The 23,992-nt window shown below is 39.5% G+C and overlaps 1 protein-coding gene across 14 annotated transcripts in view; it reads right to left on the bottom strand.

Moving 5' to 3' along the window:
* HERC3 (HECT and RLD domain containing E3 ubiquitin protein ligase 3) overlaps nucleotides 1-23,992 on the bottom strand; it is a 116,308-nt gene that overhangs the window by 83,169 nt on the left and 9,147 nt on the right. For all 14 annotated transcript variants that reach the window (XR_010156636.1, XR_010156635.1, XR_010156637.1 and 11 more), the window contains one exon: nucleotides 19,891-20,145. Coding sequence is in view for 10 of the 14 variants with exons in the window: in XM_016951857.4 (XP_016807346.1) it covers nucleotides 19,891-20,116 (226 nt within the window). In the remaining 4 variants the exon portion in view is untranslated. The remainder of the gene's footprint in view (nucleotides 1-19,890; nucleotides 20,146-23,992) is intronic.

Genomic DNA, 23,992 nt, shown 5'->3' with positions numbered 1-23,992 from the left:
TCTTAACAGACTGAAAATAAAAAGCCACACAATCACTGCAAAAGGTTTGGAAATAACATTTGAAAAAAATCAACACAAATTTTTTATTTAAAAAAAAATCACTAAATATCAGGAAACTTCCTCAACTTGATAAAGGACATCCATGAAAACCCTACTGTTAACATCACACTTAATGGTGAAAGATGAATGCTTTCCTATTCATCAGGAACAAGGTGAGGATGTACACTTTTGCCACTTCTATTCATTACTATACCAGTAAAATAAGGCAAATGAGTGAAATAAGCCAAGTGAAATAAGGCAAGAAAATGAAATAATAGGCACACAGCTTGATTTATAGATATTATGAAAATCCTAAGACTATACAGAAAAAAGCTAATAGAGCTAATAAGAGAGTTTAACAAAGTAATTCAAGATCAATATACAAAAATCAATCATATTTCTAAATACTAACAAAATACTAGAAATTAAAGATTGTTTAAAAATACCATGTATAACATAAAAAATGAAATATTTAAAATGAAACATGTGTAAGACCTGTATGCTGAGAAGTAAAAAATATTGCTGAGAAAAATTAAAGAAGACCTAAAATATAGAGAGACACACCATGTTCATGAATCGAAAGATTCAACATTGTTAAAATGTAAATTCTCCCCAAATTGATCCACAGATTCAGTGCAATTCTAAGAAAATCCCAGTAGCTTTTCTTCCAAAATTGAAAAGCTGTTCTTACATGCAAAATCAAAAGACCAAGAATAGCCAAAAAAAATTCTGAAAAATAAAAACAAAGGTGTAGAATTTATACTATCTGCAACTACATACTTCCAAGATTTACTATAAAGCTACAGTAATCAACACAGTGTAATACTAAGGAAAGACATGCAGATGAACAGAATACAGGGTCCACAAAAAGACGAGCACACACAGCCAACTGTCTTCCATAGGTTCCAGGATAATGCAAGGGAGCAGGGGGATATACAGTCTTTTCAATAATGATGCTGAAAATTGGGTATCCATATGCAAAAAAATGAACCTTGACCATTATATCACCTACATATAAAATTTTAATTTGAAATGGATCATAGGCCTAAATGTAAGAGCTAAACTATAAAATTTCAAGAAGAAAACTTAGGAAAACAATCATTACGACTGTGAGTTAGGTAAAATTCTTAGGACACAAAAAGCATAAACTGTGAAAGTAAAAATTGAAAATTGGACTTCATCAAAATTAAACTTTTGATCTTCAAAACGCACTGTTAAGAAACCGAAAAGGAAAACCAGATTGGAAGGAAATATTTGTAAAACATCTCTCTGATAAAAGATCTGTATACTGACCACATAAAGAAAATTGTAAGACAAGCAATTTGGTTTTCTTTAAAGGACATATATTTGAACATACACTCTGCAAAAGATAAGATACCCAAATGGCAAAAATAAGCACAAGAAAAGCTGTTCAAGTTCATTAGTCATTAAGGAAGTGTATATTAAAACGACAAGGAGATTCCACTACATACCAACTTGGATGGCTAAAATTTAAAAGACTGACAATAGCAAGTGATGCTGAGGAGCAACTAGAACTCTCATAAATTACTGGCAGTTTCTTATAAAATGGAACATACACTTACCATATGAACCAGCAATTCACTCCTAGGAGTTTATTCATGAAAAATGAAAACATATGTCTACACAAAGATTTGTAATTGAATGTTCATAACAGTTTTATTCAAAACAACCCAAAACTGGGGAAAATACTCAAATGTCCATGAACTGGTGACTCTATCCATAAAATGGGAATACCACCCAGTAATAAAACACAAAAACCTACTGACATGTGCAACAATGTGGATCAACCTCAAGAGCATTATTCTAAGAAGCCAGACACAAAAGACTACATAATATGTGATTCCATTTATACAAAGTTCTAGATAAGTCAAAACTATAGTGACAAAAAAGCAGGGGGAACAAAACAGTTGGTGTGGATGTTAAATTGACATAAAGGGAAATGAGAAGTTTTGGGGGTGATGGAAATGCTATCATGATTGTGGTAGTGGTTACCTGATTCAATGACTGTCAAAACTCATTAAATTGTACATTTAAAATTGGTGACTCCTACTGCGTGTAAATTATCTAAAGTTGATTTTAAAATAATAAAGCACATACACACCAAAAAATATATGCTTTATCATATACAAGATTATTTATAAATACTAGGGGTGAAAAGATAAATAACATGTGGTTCTGCACCCATGCTCCTTTGACTGACGAGGAAAACAAGACATACGTACTGATGGTCAACGTTTATCACAATAGTGTAATAAAAGAAACATGCAGGTTTGAATGGTAGCCCACGTGAGGGACAACGAACCCAGACTGCGAGTGGGAGACAGAGAGAGTTAGAAAAGGCTTCTTGGAAGGGGTAATATCCAAGACGTGCCTTGAGTGATAATGAGCTATTCATTCATTCATCCAAAGTGACTCAAAGGCTATAACAGATGACAGATTTAAAAATTACAGTATAGTGAGGTAAACCCAGTAACAAAATTATGCATAGCACATTATGGGAGGACAGAGGATGAGTAATCAAACCAGCCTAAGTAGGCCCAAGGACAGCTTCCTAGAGGCAACACCCAGAGTGGAATCTTTAAAGCAGTGATTCACAACAAAAAATGAGCATCAGAATCCTTTGCGAAACTTTTTCTGAACAAACATGACTGATGTGAGTCCATCCTAGCCACTTGCATCAGAAAACTTCAGGACGACCAGAAATCTGAAGTTGCCCAGGTGAATCTGATGTTAAGTTTCATCATTACATAAGAAACTAGCTTATACATAGAGCACCCACTATATCAATAATAAGAATAATAGCCAGGACTTACTGACTGCTTTCTACATGCCAGGAACTGTTTTAAGAGCTTTATATGTTTTATCTCAATTAATCCTCCCAATAACCCTATGAGATAGGCACTCTTATCAACAGATCTGCATTTTTGTTTTTGTTTTTTTGTGATGGAGTCTCACTCTGTCACAAGGCTGGAGTGCAGTGACGCAATTTCAGCTCACTGCCATCTCTGCCTCCCGGGTTCAAGCAATTCTCCTGCCTCAGCCTCCCGAGTAGCTGGGATTACAGGCACATACCACCACACCCAGCTAATTTTTGTATTTTTAGTAGAAATGGGGTTTCACCATGGTGGCCAGGATGGTCTCAAACTCCTGACCTTGTGATCCACCCACCTCTTCCTCCCAAAGTGCTGGGATTACAGGCGTGAGCCACCACACCTGGCCAAACAGATCTACATTTTAAAAAGATCTCTCGGGCCCTCATACACTTCTTGTGAGAATTTAAAACGGTGCAATCACTTTAGAGAACAATCTGAAGGTTCCTTCAAAGGCTAAACGCAGAGTTACCATATAACCCAACAATTCCACTTCTAGGTACATACCTAGGAGAAATGAAAACATGTGTCCACACAAAAAATTGTGTAAAAACGTTCACAGCAGCATTATTCATAACAGCCAAAAACCTAAAACCACCCAAATGTCTATCAACTGATAAAAGTATAAACAAAATGTGGCATATCCATACAATGGGATATTATTTGGGAATAAGAAAGAATTAAGTACTGATACATGCTACAACATGGATGGACCTGGAAAATGCTAAATTAAAGAAGCCAGTCACAGAAGACCACATATCGTATCATCTCATTTACATGAAATGTTCAAAATAAGCAAATCTATAGAAACAGAAAGTAGATTAATGGTTGTCCAGGGCTGAAGGGGAAAGGTAAGTGACTGCTAATGTGTATGGGTGGTTTCTTTTTGAAGAGATGAAAATGTTCTAAAATTGATTGTGGTGATGATTATACAACTCCGTGAATATACTAAAAACCATTGAATTGTACATGTTAAATGGGTAAATCATGTGGTATGCAAATTGTATCTCAATAACTGTTATTACAAAACAAAGATGTGTCACAGTGGAGGATGGGTCCAAACTTGAGTGCACAGGCTGTCATGGCCATGCAAGTACAATTATCTACTGCAGATATAGTCATATTGCTTCTAATTTCAGAATACTTACAGTTTTAGGGTTATAAAAGAAACTTTATACATATTTAGGTAAGGGAATTAACACACTGTAGGATGTCAATATTCAACATATTTGTGTCCCTAGCACCACTGGCATAATTCCAACCAATTTCACAAATCAGACAAACCTGCTGCAGTAATGCAGGCAGAATTTCTAGGGGTGACCTTTCTTTCTCCTCAGCTTCACATATGTAAGACATGCAGATCATTACAGGCCATCAAGCAAATGCCTGACAGCAAAAACTGTGTGATCCTGTCTAGAAATGAATTCCACATACCAGACACAGGAAGGAAAAATTAAAGGAAAATAATTCTATAAAATAGAGTTTCGGCTTGATTTTATTTGTAAAACAAACAAAAAAGATTCTATACTCCTTAATTAGAAAGTTTTTGTTTCACAATATAATCATTCATTTATCCAAAAAATACTTACTGAGGCCAGGCACGGTGGCTCACACCTGTAATCCCAGCATTTTGAGAGGCCAAGTGGGTTGATCACCTGAGGTTAGGAGTTTGAGACCAGCCTGGCCAACATGGCAAAACCCTGTCTCTACTAAAAGTACAAAAGTTAGCCAGGTATGGTGGCGGGCACCTGTAATCCCAGCTACTCAGGAGGCTGAGGCAGGAGAATCGCTTGAACCCAGGAGGTGGAGGTGGCAGTGAGCTAAGATCGTACCACTGCACTCCAGCTGGGTGACAGAGCGAGACTCCGACTCAAAAAAAAAACTTGCTGAAAGCTGCACTCACTATGTGCCACACAATGTTCTAGGTGTTGAGGATACAAAACAATGCCCTTATTCTCGTGGAGCTTAAACAAACAAAAGAGGTAGGAGAGGTATTGATTGTGACTGACTGAATAATATCAGATAGGGATAAATGCCCAAAGCAAGGAAGGGGGATACAGTGCTGGGAAGGGTAGGAAACACAGGGTAGTAAACGGAGGCATCTCTAATAAGGTGCCATGGGAGCAGAGACCTGAAGGAATAAAAGCATCAGGCATATAGAAACCAGAGGAACATAGGTCCTAGATAGTTCCCAAGTTACAGAATAGCAGGGTAAACACTCTGAGGAGGGACCAATGAAGCCAGAGGAACAGAGTATGCCAGGGAAGAGCCATAAGAGATGAGCTGAGAAAGCACTGGAAGATTTTGGGGAGAGGGATAATATGATTACTCTGTGGAGAGAGGGATTAAGGGAGGAAATTAGAAATTACTAATTACAACAATTAGAAATTACTGCAATGATCCAGGTGAGATATGATGGTAACTTGGACCAGAGAGGCAGGAAGAGGGGTAGAAGAGGTATGAGATCCTGAATATATATTCTCAAGACAGATCCTATGTAGATGGGGGTTTTCTTGAAAAATTAGATATGGAATGTGAGAGAAGAAGACAAGACAAATCAGGGATGACTCCAAGGTTTTTGGCCTGAAGAATGGAAAGGCCATTTACAGAGATGAAGAAAACAGGGTAAGAAACAGGTTTAAGGGGGAAAAAAACAGTGTTGCTTTGAATATGTTAGGTTTAAGGTAGCAATTACATATCCAAGTGGAGAATTTAAGTCAATATCAAGTCTGAAATTAAGTAGTTGAGGCTGAAGATAATTTGGGAGTCAACAGTATAAAGATGCTACTTAAAACTTTATCTTGTGACCCGTTATATTTATTCAACCTATTCCCTAGAGGATGAGTAAGCTATTTCTGTTATTTTGCCATTAACAGCATTGCTGCAATAAGCATACTTAGAAACATTTCCTTATGCTATATATTAACATTTTTATTTGCATAAGCTTCCTAAAAATGGAACTGTTCATTCAAAAGGTATGAACATTTTCAATTTTACTAAAACAGCCAGTTGACTGTATTACAAGATTTTAGCAGCTCACACCTGCTCAATCAGCACAACCCATTTTCCTACATGAGTGATCACTAGGTATTACTCTTTTAAAAATTTCTTGCCAATCAAATGGATGATGAAAAAGTGGAATCTCGTTTTCATTCCTATTTCCCTGAACACATTTGCATAAATCCACTGGCCATTTGCAAGCACTCCTTTGTAAAATGTCCATTTTATTACAGGATTGCTTATCTTTTTCTTATCAAATTAAAGGTACTCTAGCATATTAGAAATATGAAATCTTTGTCTGGCAACGTCTGGCAGTTATTTCTCCCAGTCTATCACTCACCTTTTGGCTTTGTTATGGGATGCCTTACGCCACAGGAAATTTTAAAATTTCATGCAAACCTGCCAATCATTTCTCTTATGGCTTCAGGACCACGTTGAAACTCTCACGGTTGTAAACACATTCCCCTAATTTTTTTCCTATTATTTTTATAGTTTTACTTTTTATATTCATGTCTTTCATACATCTGGAATTTACTTTAGAATATGGAGAGAGGCAGGGAGTCTAGTTCTGTATGCCAGGTGAACAGCCACTTATACCAACACCATTTATTAAGTAAAGCATCATTTCCCACTGAAATGCCCTGTTATCATATGCCTGACTGACCTGGGCAGCCATGCAGTCTTGACCAGAAATAAATTCTGCATGAAAGCCTGACTAAAAATAAGTCAAAGTGTCCTAGTACTTTATATAAATATGCAAATTACACAGAGCAGTGACATATAATATTCAGACTCAAGAATGATCTAAGGGAAGAGGAACAACAGAAAACGTGAAAAGAATTCAAGACATGGCTCCTTCTTGGCCTGTGGCTCTACCTCGCCAGGATGACCAGCCACAGGAAAGAACACAGAGCAAACAAACTAAAAACAGAAAAGGATGAATAAATTCTGAAGTCTCTGGCTCCCTCCAGTCTTTTCTGTCATGCAATTTTATGGGTTAACTCCATCCACAGGCACTACAGCTCCCCTGGCTGGACACACAAGGTCAGTCTAAGAAGGTCTCCAGACACCTCTGTTTGGCTGGAACAGGTGTGGCCTGCCAAAGCTGATGGTTCATTTAAACTGAACAAACTCAAAAATAGTGTTAGTTGTTTTCTGACCCAAAATATCTAAATCAAGGCAGTTAAATGGTAATTCATAAAGTGGTTTAACAAAAGCGTGGCAGTAAGGAGATGAAACAAGACTTTGTTTTGTTTTTCTTGAGTTCACAAAATGCTGAGGAAAAGGAATTCTGTGGGTACAGAGGTCCTGCCCAACCTTAGGTGGAATGTACTGGTACCTTCCTTCCACTCAACCTACGTCCAGTGATCTGGGGTAAGGGAAAGATCTCTCTTTCCTCACCAGGCACTGACCCACCCCTTCCCACTCCTAATCACATTTTATCAGTTCAGAAATAAAAAAACCAGCTCTTTACAAATCCTTGACCAAAGATGAGTTGTCCACTCTATATGAAAGAGTAGCAAAGGCTTTATGACAAATTAGAAGGGTAGAGAAGAAAGGAGAAAGGTAGCTAGCCAATCTGAATTATACCCTCTGTGATCAGTGGAAAGCCTCTAATAGCCAGAATGACTATATGCCCATTCACCACTAATATCTCTACACTGCAAATAATAAAGGCATTCCCCATTGCTTTTCTACTTTAAAAGCTACCTTAGGGAGTCATGAAGAACAGAAAGATGAATAAAGCACAGGCTGGCACTCATAAAGACATTGCAATAAACTTCCAGTTTCTTATTCATGGCTAACCTGGTTTAATGTATCCCTATTACATAGCACCTCAAAGAAAATAAAAACATTCCATAATTAGTTCAGCCTTCTTTCCTCATCTGAAGGGAAAGGAGAACATGATTTGTGCCTCCTGGTGAGTTCAGCACAACTGTTATCTCCATTTTCCTATCGTTCCTTTCTCTCCAGCTTTTTCTCAACATCCTCGCTTCCAGCTCGTCCTGGAGGAGACCCAGCATTCACTGCCTGCCTGCTGCCTCCACTTCCTTGAGGGAAACCAGGGGACTTGCTGCCTAAGGGCATAATGGTCCCCACTTTTCTGCACTCCCTGTTTTTTTCTTCTTTTTTTTTCCTTTAGACGGAGTCTCGCTCTGTCGCCCAGGCTGGAGTACAGTGGTGCGATCTTGGCTCACTGCAAGCTCTGCCTCCCAGGTTCACGTCATTCTCCTGCCTCAGCCTCCCGAGTAGCTGGGAATACAGGTGCCCACCACCACGCCCTGCTAATTTTTTGTATCTTTAGTAAAGACGAGGTTTCACCGTGTTAGCCAGGATGGTCTCGATCTCCTGACCTCATGATCCACCTGCCTCAGCCTCCCAAAGTGCTGGGCTTACAGGCGTGAGCCACTGCACCCAGCCTCCCTATTTTGACTTTGTGCCCAAACAGCCTCTGTGTATAGGCAGAATGTAGAACTTGCTGTTTCAATCAGCACAATCTACTTAATTTCATCATGATCAGCACAGTTCATATAGTATGAGGCCAATTCCAAACCAATAAATTAAAGACTCCTTTAATGTGATAAACTAATCACAAATCTATTTGAAGTGGAAAATGTTGGGGATTTTGTTTGTTTTTGTTGTTGTTGTTGTTAAGCGCTCTCTGCAAGCTCTTATTAGTATGACTTTGAAAAGAAGAAAATGAGATAGAGCCTTATAACCCTCTTCCTAGCAGTACAAACAACTCCCAAAAAGAGTCAACAGGCTGAGATGCTGTTGTGACTTGTCCTCAGGGAAGGTTCTCAATTTCTTTTTTTTTTTTTTTTTTTTTTTGGAGACTGGGTCTTACTATATTGCACAGGCTGGCCTCAAACTCCTGGGAAGCTGGGCCTATAGGCATTTCAATAGTGAAGCGTACTAAAGGAGAAAAATATCATGAGAGAAAATAATACTTTCAACATAACAAGCCAATTCTGGCACCCAAAAAAACATGGCATAGTGGCAAGGCTGACCCTGGCTGGTAAAGCACTTGGGGAATATATGCAGGCTTTAAATGAGGCCCAGAAAAATCTTACACCCACACCAGTGGGCTAGAGATTTGGCAGGAAGAATAAATCTCTGCATCACTACAAAATTCCACTCCAGAACAGAAAGATGGGAAACACATGAGGCAACTGCGCTACTGACTTAGCCTATCCTAGAAATACCTCTTCTCATGTGAGATGATAAATTTTACTCATTGTTCATGACACAGCTTAGCATTCTGTTGTTACTTGAAACTGAAAGCATAGCAACTAATACATTACCACTAAAACAAACAAACAAACAAACAAAAACAGAGATCATGTAGGTTTAGACTCCAGAGTGAGCTCTTCTTAGGCAACTGAAGGATGCAGAAAGGAAAATCACTTGCATTCCTTCAGGTCATTTATCTCTCCATCCAAAGATTCACCCCCATCACAGCTAACTGGAAGTCTAAAGTAACTGCCCAAAGATTTCAGCTGGGCTAGGTGCCAGTGGATTGCACTCTATTTACTAAGCCTATGACAAGATCATACTACCCAGCTAACTGTTGCCAAACCACTACAAGACTTTCAGGAGCACCATAAAGTAGTCCCTGGTGTACCACAGTGCCCACAGCGATCTAATTTGATTCCCTTATCTTTGCCATTTTGGATGAGAATGCTGGAAGTAATGGTAACAATTGCATAGAGAGAAGATGTATGTATGCATGTCCATATGTGGATAATCAGTTTTACAGTGTACCCAACATATGTAAGGTACTTTTCATGAGAACAATCAAGTAAAGAACTGCAAAAATTAACAATAAAGAAAATAGACTTATCCTTTAAAACCTAAAATAAAAATGAACATAATATAAACTCTCCCTTAACAACCCTAACTTATAACATCTTCCTCAGCTGAATGTCCATATCATTCATCAGATCCTGTAGTATTAAAGGAATCTATAAAAGTGACCAACACAATTTATAGATGTATATGTTTGTATACATCTAGAAACTGTATGTATTTGTCATGAATGTATTAATTTGTTAATATGCTGGAATAGCAGGATCAAAACAATTGTAATGAAAAGTGTCAACACAAATTACTACTACTGCTACTACAAATAATGATGATAGCTAGTACTTGCTTCGGCAGCATATACACTAAAATTGGAATGAAATAGAGATCAGCAATTATTTTTTCAAATTAAAAATAAGAATAAATAATAATAGCTAGTACTAATTGAGTGTTTACTATAAGCCAAGCATTATTCCAAGTATCTGATAGGCAATGTATTAAATCTTCACAACCCTAATAAGTAGACATTATTATCTACATTTACAACTAAGGAAACTAAGACATGTAGAGTTTATGCAACTTTCTCCAAGTCACACAGCTAGTCCATGCTCTTATTCATTATACTGCCTCCATAATTAGCTAATACTCTAAATTAAAATTATTCACAATCATGATTTCACTTGTGGCAAGTCAGTTAATAATTATAATAGAAATTTCAATGCATATTTTAATAATAAGTGAAAAAATGATGGAAAGTCTACAAGGATATGAGACCATACATCTGTTAGAGGGTTATCAAAGATTTCAACATTACATGCTATCAAATGGCATTCACTCAAAAAGACATACAAAGAATTCCAGTAGCCCTTGAAGAGATGTAAAATATCAGCTGACCAGATATACCCCATTCAGGCTGATAAACTACAACATTCTACCTACCCCAGATCTACAAAGATCATAGATCACCAACCTAGATGAAATCATCAAAATTGCTAAACTAAAAAATTGCTATTGTAACACAAAAATTCAGAATTAAAGGGTGGATTTACAAAAATCGCTGAACATCCCTAGAATCCTGAAACCATCTCCAAAGCTGCCCCTTCTCCGAAATGTTACAATTCGCTCCTCCAACAAGCTCACAAACTTAAGATAAATGTGAACCTTATAATGTGTGTAGGTATAGAAGATGATATTTGTTAGAATTCAGAATTCAGTACTGTTGGTGACCTATCTCTTCACTGCAGGACACTTATTTTGACACACATAGGACCTGTATCACCTGTTTGACACCTGCTGAACTGCAGGATATAACCTTTTTGGGTATATCTTATATTCTCACCTGGTCTATAAATGCCCAAAGGGTGGGATCTGCACTAATTTGTTGTGTTGTAAGAGTATTTAAAACAAATGAGGAATCTAGAAGTTTAGTCACTCAGTAAATGTCTGCTGAATCAGTGACTGAATAAGAAGTAAATAATTCAAGAAAATAAAAAAACAAAGAACAAGAGGCAAATAGCAAGACATAATACATCAGCCTGAAATATGAATTATCATGTGTGCTTTTTATTTGGTGCTCAAAAGAGCTTAAAAAGGCAGCTGACAAACAGTAGTCTAATGGGTTTCAAGATAAAAAGGGAATTGTTTCTTAGTACCTTTTACCAAAGTACCTTGATCATATTTGTATTTAAACAATAAATTAAGGAATACAAGCTTCTGGGTGGGCAAGTTTATATCGTTTTTGTTTCTTTAATAAGTACTGAGTGGAAATTAAATGTAAACAAGTTTGACAATAAAATCTTATCAGCCATTCTCAATAAGCCTGAGGTTACAAAAATGTCTGTGAACAAAATTCTAGGATTATTAAACCCAAACTGTCAGTACCTAAGCAAGACTCAAACTCAACTCCCTTTTCTTTCCTCCTTTACATATACCTTGGATAATAATACTGACCTACTTTACAAAGCTATCATGAGGATTAATCAGCTTGAAAATGCTAAGCATATCAGAGATAAAGAGAGCTTATATATGTATCATTAACCACTTTTATAATTAACAAATTAACTAAAATTCTTGTTTCACGAAGCAAACCATTTTGTTAATTACTTAAAAGTAATACTGCAGGTTTTTAAAAGTCACAAATACCTCACACTAACAAGTATGCTCATTAATAAGTACACATTTTCTAAAACACTCAAGTATCTTTATAGAATGTAGGCTGAGTATCACAGACAGAAAAAAAAATTCCGATCAATTATCCCACAATAAAATTATTAAATGACAGTTTCTCCTGATCCTTAGACCTCTGAACCAGAAAGTCATCTACCTAGCTATCAAAGGAGGCAAGACATCCTACTAGTTTTGATTATAACCATTATCACCAAAATCAGAAAGGGGTGCACAGCCTCCTGAACCACCTGCCATTCCTAGTAAGGAACAGATGGGGCCCTAACAAGTGCAATGTTGAGATCTGAACACTTCCTATGGCACATTCTGCCTTTTATATCAGCGTTATGCCCATAGAAACATGCACTTCAATAACAGGAAGTCATTACAGGGTCCCTTCTATTTCCTTTCAGCTCAGCTGGTTTGCTTTTCAGCAAGAGCTGATTAACATGACAGAGTTATTGCGCCCTTCAGATGCCCGAGAGCAACCTGAGAAGCTGGTTGAAAGCATTACTTCTACCATGGTTAGAAGCAACCACAGTTTGGGAATTGAAGCTTTTGGACGTTCTGCTTTATAAACCTCATTTATCAAACAGCAGGAAAGCTGTTACATATGGTGATGGGCATTAGGGAAATGCTTAGACTGAATACAAAGTGCGAATGTGAATTGGATTAAATTACCTGCAAGAGGGAAACTAACTCAGGAGAAAGTAAAAGGAACCAATCACAGAGATGAATCAAATAGCGTTGCACAGAAATGTTAGAGCTTGCTTATAAATTGTTACCCTTGGGCTCTGCTATAAGAAGATTTCCTGGTATGTCTACAGAGAATTTTAAAATTTAGCAGAGTCAAATTAGATTACACTAAATAACTGCCCCTACCACGGTTCTTGTCTATTCAAGATAGGGAGAAAGATTAGAAGACACTTATGTAAGTTCAGATATCCCTAATAACACAGAGATTAGCTTACCCTAAAATCCCAATATTAGAAATCAGAGTATGTATGAGGAAAGGAGAACTATTCATTTAGCTGAAGAGTACTGTTTACAATGTGGCTGGGTAGGAATATGAGAGGCATGGTAAATTAAGGTATTTATTGAATCCTTTCTATGGACAACCAGTCTCTAGTTTAATAAAAGAGCTCAAGATTTACTTAATGTCCACTTAGTCACTTATAAAAAATAACATTCAGGAAAAAAAAGCTTATGTTTTGTTTGCTTGCTTTATTAAAAAAAAGTGGGGAAGGCACACAAGACTTCCTAAAATGCCAGCTCTGTAACTTTATGTCTTAGAAAATTATAAAATAAATTCATGGACAAAAACCATAAGGAAATTAGTAATAACCCTATGATGACTCCAATCACAAAAACTCTGTCTGCTTTGTCGGGGAGGGATGAGGTATATGTCTGAATGCAAAGGTGAGAATGAAGGAGAGAAAAAGTCATGTGAGAGAGGAATGTGCAAAAGACTTATAATCCAATACTTTTTTTTAAAGCTGGAAATTGAGTTTAGATGGGGCTTAATATACCACATCTGAAAAATTCTTCTGGGAATCACAGGCCTCTATGCCCTTGGCCAAATCACAAATGAGTCATGGACACACCTAAGCTAGAACTCTGTGTGCTGCCTGACACACTGGGAAAATATCTGGGGCCTGAATAACCAGGAGTGTCAGAATTTGATGTATCTTTGAAATGCCTCCTTCTTACCACACACACACACACACACACACACACACAGTTGGTCACATAAGGGTATTGCTAATGTGAGAAGTACAGAAATGAGAGTACAAAGAAACCACAGTAGTCTCAGGGTCAGCAACAGCAATAGTTAACTGTTACATATTCTTAAGAAGGAAAAAAAGGATCTCCAAAACCCTTAGAATCACTGAGAAGTGCTTTATATCACTGCTCTGGCACATCTACAGAATGCATCCCAAAAAAATGAATTGATGTGCCTTGCAGCTGAACCAGTTAGAGACAGAGTGTATAACATGGTATATGATGACTAGCAGGACAGAATCAAGGCACACATTAGAAGACTTGTCCAGGTGCATCTCCTACACCAGTCCCTTCTTTCAACTTTCCTTCCCCTCAGGAAGGTCAGATTATGTGGCTCCCAGGGTTGTTTGCATTTTAACAGGAAACAAAGTTTCAAGGCAATGAAATAAATCCTCCTCCAGACTAGTGCTAGATGACCATACCCATACTGGTGGACACCCTGCTAGGACTAGAAATATTAACAAGTCCAATCAGCAAAGTAAGTGTTGATGGTCAGGCATTACTCCATTCACAGCCAGTACTGCAAAGCAAGAAAAAGAAACTTAAGTTTGCCACTTGGGTTCAAAACTCTGTAAGCCCCTTGGAGTTGGCCACCATGGAATTAACTCCTTCAACTCACTTCTTCACACTCTCAAAGCCTTAGAGGAACAGTCATACACTCACTTTTTAAAATCCTTCATATTTCAAAGTCAAACAATCTGGGCAATGATACCAAGTTGAAATCACAGACCTGCCCATAACCCCCAGAAAAATCCTCTTTTAAGAAAGGGGCCTTCCATCATGTTCCCTTCCCAAATACCACAGAAGCTACTTGGGGGTAGCATTCCTGTGGGCCAAGACCAACAGATACCTGTAACAAACTAGGCCTGCCACAGACTTCCCTTCCATGTCTAGCAGCTCTCCAGGTCATGGTTCTCAATAAGCAAACACAGAAAACAAGTTCATTTTCTTCTTCCCACTCATTAAAAACAAACGCAAATCGTATCCAGATTTAGAACACACCTACCAATGAAAAAGTTAAATGAAGAGAGGGAGGCACCCACCCACATAATCTTTCCATTCAAAGAGGCATTATTCCAAGCTGCTATGGAGTTTATAATTAACAGACAAGCTTAACCAACAACAGAAATTTCTGGAATCTCTTGTAATTTACACTACAGCCTGCCTTATTCCAAATTTAGATCACAAGCATGGGCTGGATTCCGAGGCTGAATCCCAAAGCCTTCTTGGCACACCTCTAGCTTGGGTTTCTTGTAGTCACTCAGCCCTGTGGGGAGGGCGTCTGCAGGATGACTGAGGGCCAGCTGACCCAGTATGCAGACAGACGCAGTGCGGCTGCTTTGCCAGAGCTCACTCACATCCAGAGGCCCAGCAACACCTACCATTAGCTCCTTGGAGCTGCATCAGGAGGCTGTGCTAGAGAAATGTCTGGTTGCACTCAGATGTATTCATTATGATGCCTTCTACAGATCTTTGCTATCATTGTTCTGCGAGGTTTTTGCTTCCTTTCCCAGCTGCTACCCCAGGGTGAATCCTCTCCCCCAAGTTCCAAGACCAAGGTGTGCACTGAGGCATATCTGAGCACCTGACTCTGCAGTGAGGCTGCCTGATAGAAGACCAAGCCACAGAGAAGACAGACAAGGAGGGTGGGAAGAGGGTGGCCATCACTGGCTACCGTCAGAGGCGTCTGAACCAGAGCAACTCCATCTTAAACAAGAGCTGGGTAAAATGAGACTGAAACCTACTAGGCTGTATTCCCAGACGGGTAAGGCGTTCTTTTTTTTTTTTTTTGAGACGGAGTCTCGCTCTGTCCACCAGGCTGGAGTGCCAGTGGCGTGATCTCGGCTCACTGCAACATCTGCCTCCCGGATTCAAGCAATTCTCCTCCCTTAGCCTCCTGAGTAACTGGGATTACAGGCACGCGCCACCATGCCCAGCTAATTTTTGTATTTTTAGTACAGATGGGGTTTCACCATGTTGGTCAGGCTGGTCTCGGACTCCTGACCTCGTTATCCACCCAGCTCGGCCTCCCAATGTGCGGGGATTACAGGCGTGAGCCACTGCACCTGGCCCAGGTAAGGCATTCTAAGTCACAGGATGAGACAGGAAGTCAACAAAAAATACAGGTCATAAAGACCTTGCTGATAAAACAGGTTACAGTAAAGGGGCCAGCCAAAACCCACTAAAACCAAAATGGCCACGAGAGTGAGCTCTGGTTGTCCTCACTGCTACACTCCCACCAGCGCCATGACAGTTTAGAAACGCCATGGCAACGGCAGGAAGTTACCCTACATGGTCTAAAAAGGGGAGGCATGAATAATCCACACCTTGTTTAGCATATCATCAAGAAATAACCATAAAAATATGCAATCAGCAGACCTCAGGGCTCTGTCTATGGAGTAGCCATTCTTTTATTCCTTTACTTTCTTAATAAATTTGTTTTCATTTTGTACCACGGACTTGCCCTGAATTCTTTCTTGAGAGAGCCAAGAACCCTCTCTTGGGGTCTGGATCGGGACCCCTTTCCTGTAACATATTTCTCTGTCTGTAACACTACCAGCAGTTTTGTGGTGTCTTCTTTATCATGTGAATCCCCTTCACCAAGAACTATCTGATTAGAACAGGAAGTCTACTCCTTTTACAGGAAAGGGAACTGTGACTCAGAAATAGGAAGAAACTTGCCCAGGGACAGGCAATTATTTCCTGGTAGATAAAAAACTAGATCCCAGTTCTCAAACTCCCAGCTTAGGCTTCTTTCCCTGTAACTCCAGAGACAGTATCAGCCTTTACACGGGATGGTGAAACTGCACGGTAGCATAATTTCTGAGGCATGATATAAAACTGCCAGACACTGCATTCAATATTTACACAGATTACTCTACCTATGAAAGAGTATTATAATCCCCATTTTTATTTATTTATTTATTTTGGGGTTTTTTGTTGTTGTTGTTTGTTTTGTTTTGAGACAGAGTCTTGCTCTGTTGCCCAGGCTGGAGTGCAATGATGCAATCACAGCTCACCACAGTTTTGATCTCCAGGGCTCAAGTGACCTTCCAACCTCAACCTCCCAAGTAGCAGGAACAACAGGTACACACCACCATGCCCAGCTAATTTTTTTTTTTTTTTTTTTTTGCATCTGTATGTTGCCCAGGCTGGTCCCCAACTCCTTGGCAAGCAATCCTCTGGCCTTGGCCTCCCAAAGTGATGGGATTACAGGTGTGTGCCACCACACCTAGACTATAATCCCCATTTTAGATTAGAGATGTAATGCCTCCATTAGTTTTATCTGATTCCAAACTTCACCATAACCTTGCTGTCTCCATGGGAGGACTAGAAAGATCTCTTCCCAGTTCCCAAAATACTCCCTTCAAAGGCTGGCTAGAGTTGTACAAGTCCTTCAAAGATCATTGGAGTGAAGTTCCTAAATCCTGGCTGAATGTAGACATTCCCACAGGAAAGAGCATACTGTTGGGCCATGACCCTCCGAATGCATTACTTGTCAGACACTGGCTCTGGCCTAGGGAAACAGAGGGCACATTTAGGAGCTTAATGTGAGACACAAGTGAGTTTTAACAGGAGGAAAAGAAAGAAGACTTGGTTTTTAATCTGTTCCAGTATGAAGACCATTTGAAAAAGTCAATCTTCTTCCTGCCACCTCCATGGTAGTTGTATATGATACCTTTGTATTCTATTAATTGGTAAAATACATAATAAATAGGATTTACTAATTTCTGAATTAGTGGCATTTTCAACTGAATTTTCATTTTAGTAAACAACAGAATAATTTGAAAACCTATAGTATTGAGTGCACGGTACATGGAATGGTGTTCATCTGTAGATGACTCTACAAACCCCTTCCTTGAAATCCCAAGATTTCAGGGTCCTCAGGTTAAGAAACCCCTGACTAGAACATGGGGTACTGCCCCCAGATGAGTAGGCCTGGTGCATGTCTCACAGCGGGCTTCCTGAAGGAACCTGGTGGCAAAGAATGAGGAATTGGAAGCTCATCAACCACACTTCACATCCTTCACAATTGTGCCTAAGCCCTGCAGCCCTCTTTCCAATGGGCAACATAAAAATTAACGATTATAAATTTACACTGACATTTTGGGCAGGGAAACTATGGAACATGGTCACTTACTATGGAAGGGAATAATAAACGTGAGAGAAGAGGGAGACAGTGTCACAGAAAAAATTTAATTCATATTGATGCCAAATAAAACGATAAAATCATCTAGAAAAAACTGTAAGGTTATTCTTTAATGAAGCTTCGGTGTCTGGAATGATCTGTATTGAATGAAAAGAATGGCAGGTAACAAAAAAAGGGGCAAACACCTATGCTAGTATGACAAATATGTGGTCACAATTTAAGACCCTACCTTAAAATTTCTCACCAAAAGAAGATTCATTTACACATCCTCACTACTAAGAGGACCTTATAAATCCATGCTACACATATACTGAAAGTCAAACTTAGATTCTTTAAAAGTAAAAATAGGGCCAGGAACAGTGGTTCGCACCTGTAATGCCAGCACTTTGGGAGGCCAAGGCAGGCAGATTGCTTGAGCTCAAGAGTTTGAGACCAGCCTGGACAACATGGCAAAACTCCGTCTCTACTAAAACAAAAATTAAAAAATTAGCAGGTGTATTGGCACATGCCTGTAGTTGTAGCTAGTCAGGAGACTGAGACTGAGAGGATATCTGCAGCCCGGGAGGCGGAGGTTGCAGTGACTCAAGATGGCACCACTGCACTCCAGCCTGGGTGACAGAGCCAGATCCTGTCTCAAAAAAAAATGTAAAAATAGGTGGAAAAAAATAAAATCAACAAGCTTAAAATATGTGTAGCACCTGTTATAAATCAATTAAAAGCACTGAAATTTAAGGAAACGAATTAGCCCCCCTACCTTTCCAGCTTATCCTCTTCCATCACCCTCTCTTCCCAGTCTCACCACACTATTCAACATGCCTTGAACAAGTATTGCACCTTTATATTCACATCACTGGGTATCAGGTGTGCAATAAGCTTAGTGATGCTGCCACATTCATTCATACACCCAAGTGCACATGCATACACACACACACACACACACCAAAGTGCTACTCAACACCAAAGGCAGAACCAATCTCCCCTCCCCTACACCTCTGGTGTACTCTTCAACTTACATAACACAGACTTGCATGACAGCATTTGCCATAAGGATCGCTGCAGCCACATCATCACCATATCTCATTCATCCCTCCACTCATAACACCAATCGCATTGCTTAGCACAAAACATGTAAGAGCATGTTGCAGAAACAAAGGAATGAATATAGGTAATCAGGAAGTAAAGTTTCTGATAGTGATTGTGTGAGGATTACCTATTCAAAAAACTGTCATATTTCTCGGCATTAAATTACTGGATGATATGATTTGGCTGTGTCCCCACCCAAATCTCATCTTGAATTCCCACATGTTATGGGAGGGATCCAGTGGGAGGTAACTGAATTATGCGGGCAGGTCTTTCCTGTGCTGTTCTCATAATAGTGAATGAGTCTTAAGAGATCTGATGGTTTTAAAAATGGGAGTCTCCCTGCACAAGCTCTCTTCTCTTGTCTGCCGCCATGTGAAACATGCCTTTCACCTTCTGCCATGATTGTGAGGCCTCCCCAGCCACGTGGAACTGTAAACCCAATAAACCTCTTTCTTTTCTAAACTGCCCAGTCTTGGGTATGTCTTATCAGCAGTGTGAAAACCGACTAATACAATGGGCAAAATCTATTTTATTCTAACTCTGAACTAACTAGTCACCTCCCCTCCCCAGGTAACTGATATTACATATGTTCTCTAATAAGATGAAAAATAAAAAGTCTTGTGGTGGCGCATGTCTGTAATCCCAGCTAGTCAGGTGGCTGAGGCATGAAAATTGCCTGAACCTGGGAGGTGGAGGTTGCAGTGAGCCAAGATCTCACCACTGCACTCAAGCCTGGGCGACAGAGCGAGACCATATCTCAAAAAAAAAAGAAAAGAAAAGAAAAGAAAAGTCTGCTTTTCCATCAAAAGGCTTGAATTAGACACAAGGGTTCCAAACAGGAAGGAATCCCTGCACCGTTCAAAAGAGCCTCCCTGAAAACCGAACACTTGGTGGAGAAAGCTCCAACTGGGCCCTTTGCCATTGTGTCCTCCAACTTTCCATTCTCACCAATAATCAAGACAGACAAGGTGCACTTACCTGGCTTGTTTCCTTCCCGCTCATGGCCCAGTTGCCCCTTGGTGTTCAAACCACATGTGTAAACTTCCCCATCTTCCAGCAGGAACACAGAGTGGTTTCCCCCACAGGCCACTTCCTTGACACTTCTGTCAGATATGAACCCACACACCTGGGGCTCAGCCACAATTCCCTGCAGGTTGGTGCTGATACCAGGTTGGCCCAGAGACCAATATCCCCAACATAACATTGTTCTTATCTTTCAGGGAATCATGTAGCCTAGGAGAGAGTTTAAAAAAATTATTTTTTAATTAAAAAGAAATAGGTCATAGAAAATCAAGTAATGAATGTAACCAATTTAAAAAATAACCCTCCCCTTAACATTCTTCAGATATCTTACAACTCAAAATAAAACATATTAATACTGTTGAAAGCAGTTACGTTATAATGCTATTTTGTATTTTAATCAGAGTTTAAAAAAGAAGTTTAAATAAATTGTGTTTGTTTAAATGAATGAGTAAACAGACAGAATATGGTTTTCAGATCACTGCTAAAGGATACTGAGTACAGGAGATGGGCTGAAACAATCTTGGCAAACCATTAAGTTAGTAACAGTTTTGAAATTACTCTCAAGACTTCACCTTATCCTTTCTCAATGCATCATTCCTTTGAATTTTCTGCTTATTTAATGTTTTAAAAAATTTTGAACCAATTAACTCCTTTAGGTACCCTAATATTAGATTGGTTAGTAGTATTTCACCACTTGAAGTGAAGATGAGAAATAGAAAAAAAAAATGTTATCTTCTCTGCCATTCCCTTTTACCCTTGGTTCCAGATTTGAGTCAAGCCTCACTTCCTACTTGAGAGACTCTGGGATTGTTGCAGCGACAGTCAGCCTGCATCCCTCTGACATGTCTACTATACTGCCTAACTGGTAGCTTTCTCTTTATATCTTTATAACTTAACTCCCCAAACAGATTTTAATCTCCTTCAACAGAGACCACAGTATAACACAGACCTCTTCTATTTAGCAGGTAATCAACTTTTGCCTGATTACTGACCCTAGCCTAAAGTTTCGTTACCTTTTAACAATTCATGTTTCCCTTTCATACAAACAAAAAAAATCTCATCTCTCGCTACCAATTCACACCACAATGATGGCCAGGTAACAACAAGTGTTGGTGATAATGTGGGGCTATTAGAACCATCCTACATTGGCTTATAAAAATGTCTGGCAGTTCCTGAAAAGACTAAACATAGAGATACCATGTGATCCAGCAATTTCACTACTAGTTATAAACCCAAGAGAACTGCAAGACTACGTCCACACAAAAACTTATAAAGGAATGTTCACAACAGCATTATACATAATATTGAAAGGAAATAACCAAAATGTCCATCAACTGATGAATGGTTAAATAAAACATGGTATATCTATACAATGGGATATTATTTGGCTGCAATATGGATGAACGGTGAATATATTATGCTAAGTAAAAGAATCCAGTCACAAAAGTCCACAAATTATATGATTCCGTTTACATGAAATGTATAGAACAGGCAATAGAAAATAGACTAGTGTCTGCCTAGGACTGGAGGGAAAGAGGAGAATGGAGAGTGACTGTACCTGCCCTTTTGGAAAGTGGTAAAATGTTCTAAATTTAGGTTGTGGTGATGGTTTTAAAACATGGTAAATATACTAAAAACCCCTAAATTTTATACTTTAAATAGGTAAATTTTAGGCCGGGCGTAGTGGCTCATGCCTGTAATCCCAGCACTTTGGGAGGTCAAGGCGGGCGGACCACCTGAGGTCGGGAGTTCCACACCAGCCTGACCAACACGGGGAGACCCCATCTCTACTAAAAATACAAAATCAGCCAGGCGCGGTGGCGCATGCGTGTAATCCAGCTACTCAGGAGGCTGAGGTAGGAGAATCGCTTGAATCCGGGAGGCAGAGGTTGCAGTGAGCTGAGGTCACACCATTGCACTCCAGCTTGGGCAATAAGAGCAAAATTCAGTATCAAAAAAAAAAAAAAGTAAATTTTATGGTATGTGAATTATATCTCAGTAAAGATTTTTTAATTGTCTTTAAATTTCCTTTCTCTTGCTACATGTCTACTGCCTCTGCAGGTCCACATCAGCCAACAAGGCTTTCTTGAGTTTAACTGTGAGAATTGTTATTACCAACATAATAGGCACAAAGGTATTTTTTCTACAACAGAAAGGAGGAGGGAACAACCCCTAGAGTTTAATAAGGGAAAGGTATCAATTATTTCAATATATTATTTTTGCTTACAAAGACATAAGAGGGGAAGCTTTATCTAATGCTTTGATCAGAAATGAAATATTATAACTTCAAAAGTTCTGACTATTGATAAAGTTGGAAATCTTAAGTGGGTGGATCTTCTGTCAAGGAAAATACCCCATGCACCTCTCTGGTTTTGAAAGAAAGGTCCAAGATTTAGAGACGAAAGGAGACGGGGGAAATCCCACGCATGCCTTATAAAACAGTAGATCCTCCTATTTAAGATACCAAATTAAGAGAGAGCGATTGGCCGGGCATGGTGGCTCACACCTGTAATCCCAGCACTTTGGGAGGCTGAGGCAGACGGATCACCTGAGGAAGGAGTTCGAGACCAGCCTGACCAACATGGTGAAACCCCATCTCTACTAAAAATACAAAAATTAGTGGGGCGTGGTGGCGGGTGCCCATAATCCCAGCTACTCGGGAGGCTGAGGCACAAGAATCACTTGAACCCAGGAGGCAGAGGTTGCAGGGAGCCAAGATGGCGCCACTGCACTCCAGCCTGGGCAACAAGAGCAAAACTCCACCTCAAAAAAAAAAAAAAAAAAGAGAAAGCGATTGAAGCCTGTAATATGGCTGCAAGTTTGGAACCTGGCCAGTAAACAGTAGATTCTCCGTGGCAGAGAACAGCAGATGAATTTTGAGAACAGTGGTGTCTAACACTCAGTTTGAACTTGTTGCCTGTTCTGTAACTACTTTTGAGAATCCCAAACCTTCTATCAAAGTTAAGACACAACACCCTTACAATAACTGTATTTTGCCAAACATGAATAAAAAGAACCTTGAAAATAAGCCCTCAGAGCCCCTCCTGAAGACTGACAACTGAGCAAGAGTTTTGGATGAGGCATGATAAGAGAACCTAAACATTCTTCTTCCCCTTGGAAATTCTTAGAAATTTGAGAAAGACACTAAATCTCTAATCAGCATCGCCTTGGGCTTGAATCACTTTATCTGGATATTAAAGAAAACAGTGACCAGGCACAGTGGCTCACGCCTGTGATCCTAACACTTTGGGAGGCCAAGGTGAGAGGACAGCTTAAGCCCAGGAGTTTGAGACCAGACTGGGCAACACAGTGAGACCTTATCTCCACAAAAAAATAAATAAAATCAGCCAAGTGTGGTAGGACACACCTGTAGTCCCAGCTACTTGGGGTGCTGGGGTGAGAGGATCGTTTGAGCCTAGGAGGTCAAGGTTTCAGTGAGCTGTGATCGCACTGCTGCACTCCAGCCTGGGCAATAGAGCGAGACCCATCTTAAAAACAAACAAGCAATGCAGAAGATTGGTCTTAAGGACATTCAGATTACATTTCAGTTTCCAAACATACTTTTTTTTTTTTTTTTTTTTTTTTTTGGAGACCAAGTCTCGCTCTGTCTCCCAGGCTGGAGTGCAGTGGCGCAATCTCAGCTCACTGCAACCTACGCCTCACAGGTTCAAGTAATTCTCCTGCCTCAGTCTCTGAAGTAGCTGGGATTACAGGCGTGTGCCACCACACCCCACTATTTTTTTGATATTTTAGTAGAGACAGGGTTTCGCCATGTTGGGCAGGCTGGTCTTGAACTCCTGACCTAAAGTAATTAGCCCGCCTTGGCCTCCCAAAGTGCTTGGATCACAGGTGTGAGCCACGGAGCCCAGCCGGTTTCCAAATATACATTTTAATTATAATTCTGAATATCCTTTTCTAATCATACTTCTTAAACATGCTAGTCTCTCCATATTAAGAATCACTGTTCTAGGTCCTACAGGTCAAAATATCAGGATTTCAAGACAAGATTGCAGACTTCAAAGGTCTTTTCATTGGTACATTCATTTCATCCTAATGA

This window comes from Pan troglodytes, chromosome 3 (genome assembly GCF_028858775.2).
Source record: "Pan troglodytes isolate AG18354 chromosome 3, NHGRI_mPanTro3-v2.0_pri, whole genome shotgun sequence".
Lineage (NCBI taxonomy): Eukaryota > Metazoa > Chordata > Mammalia > Primates > Hominidae > Pan > Pan troglodytes.
This window is presented reverse-complemented; position numbering and strand designations above follow the sequence as displayed.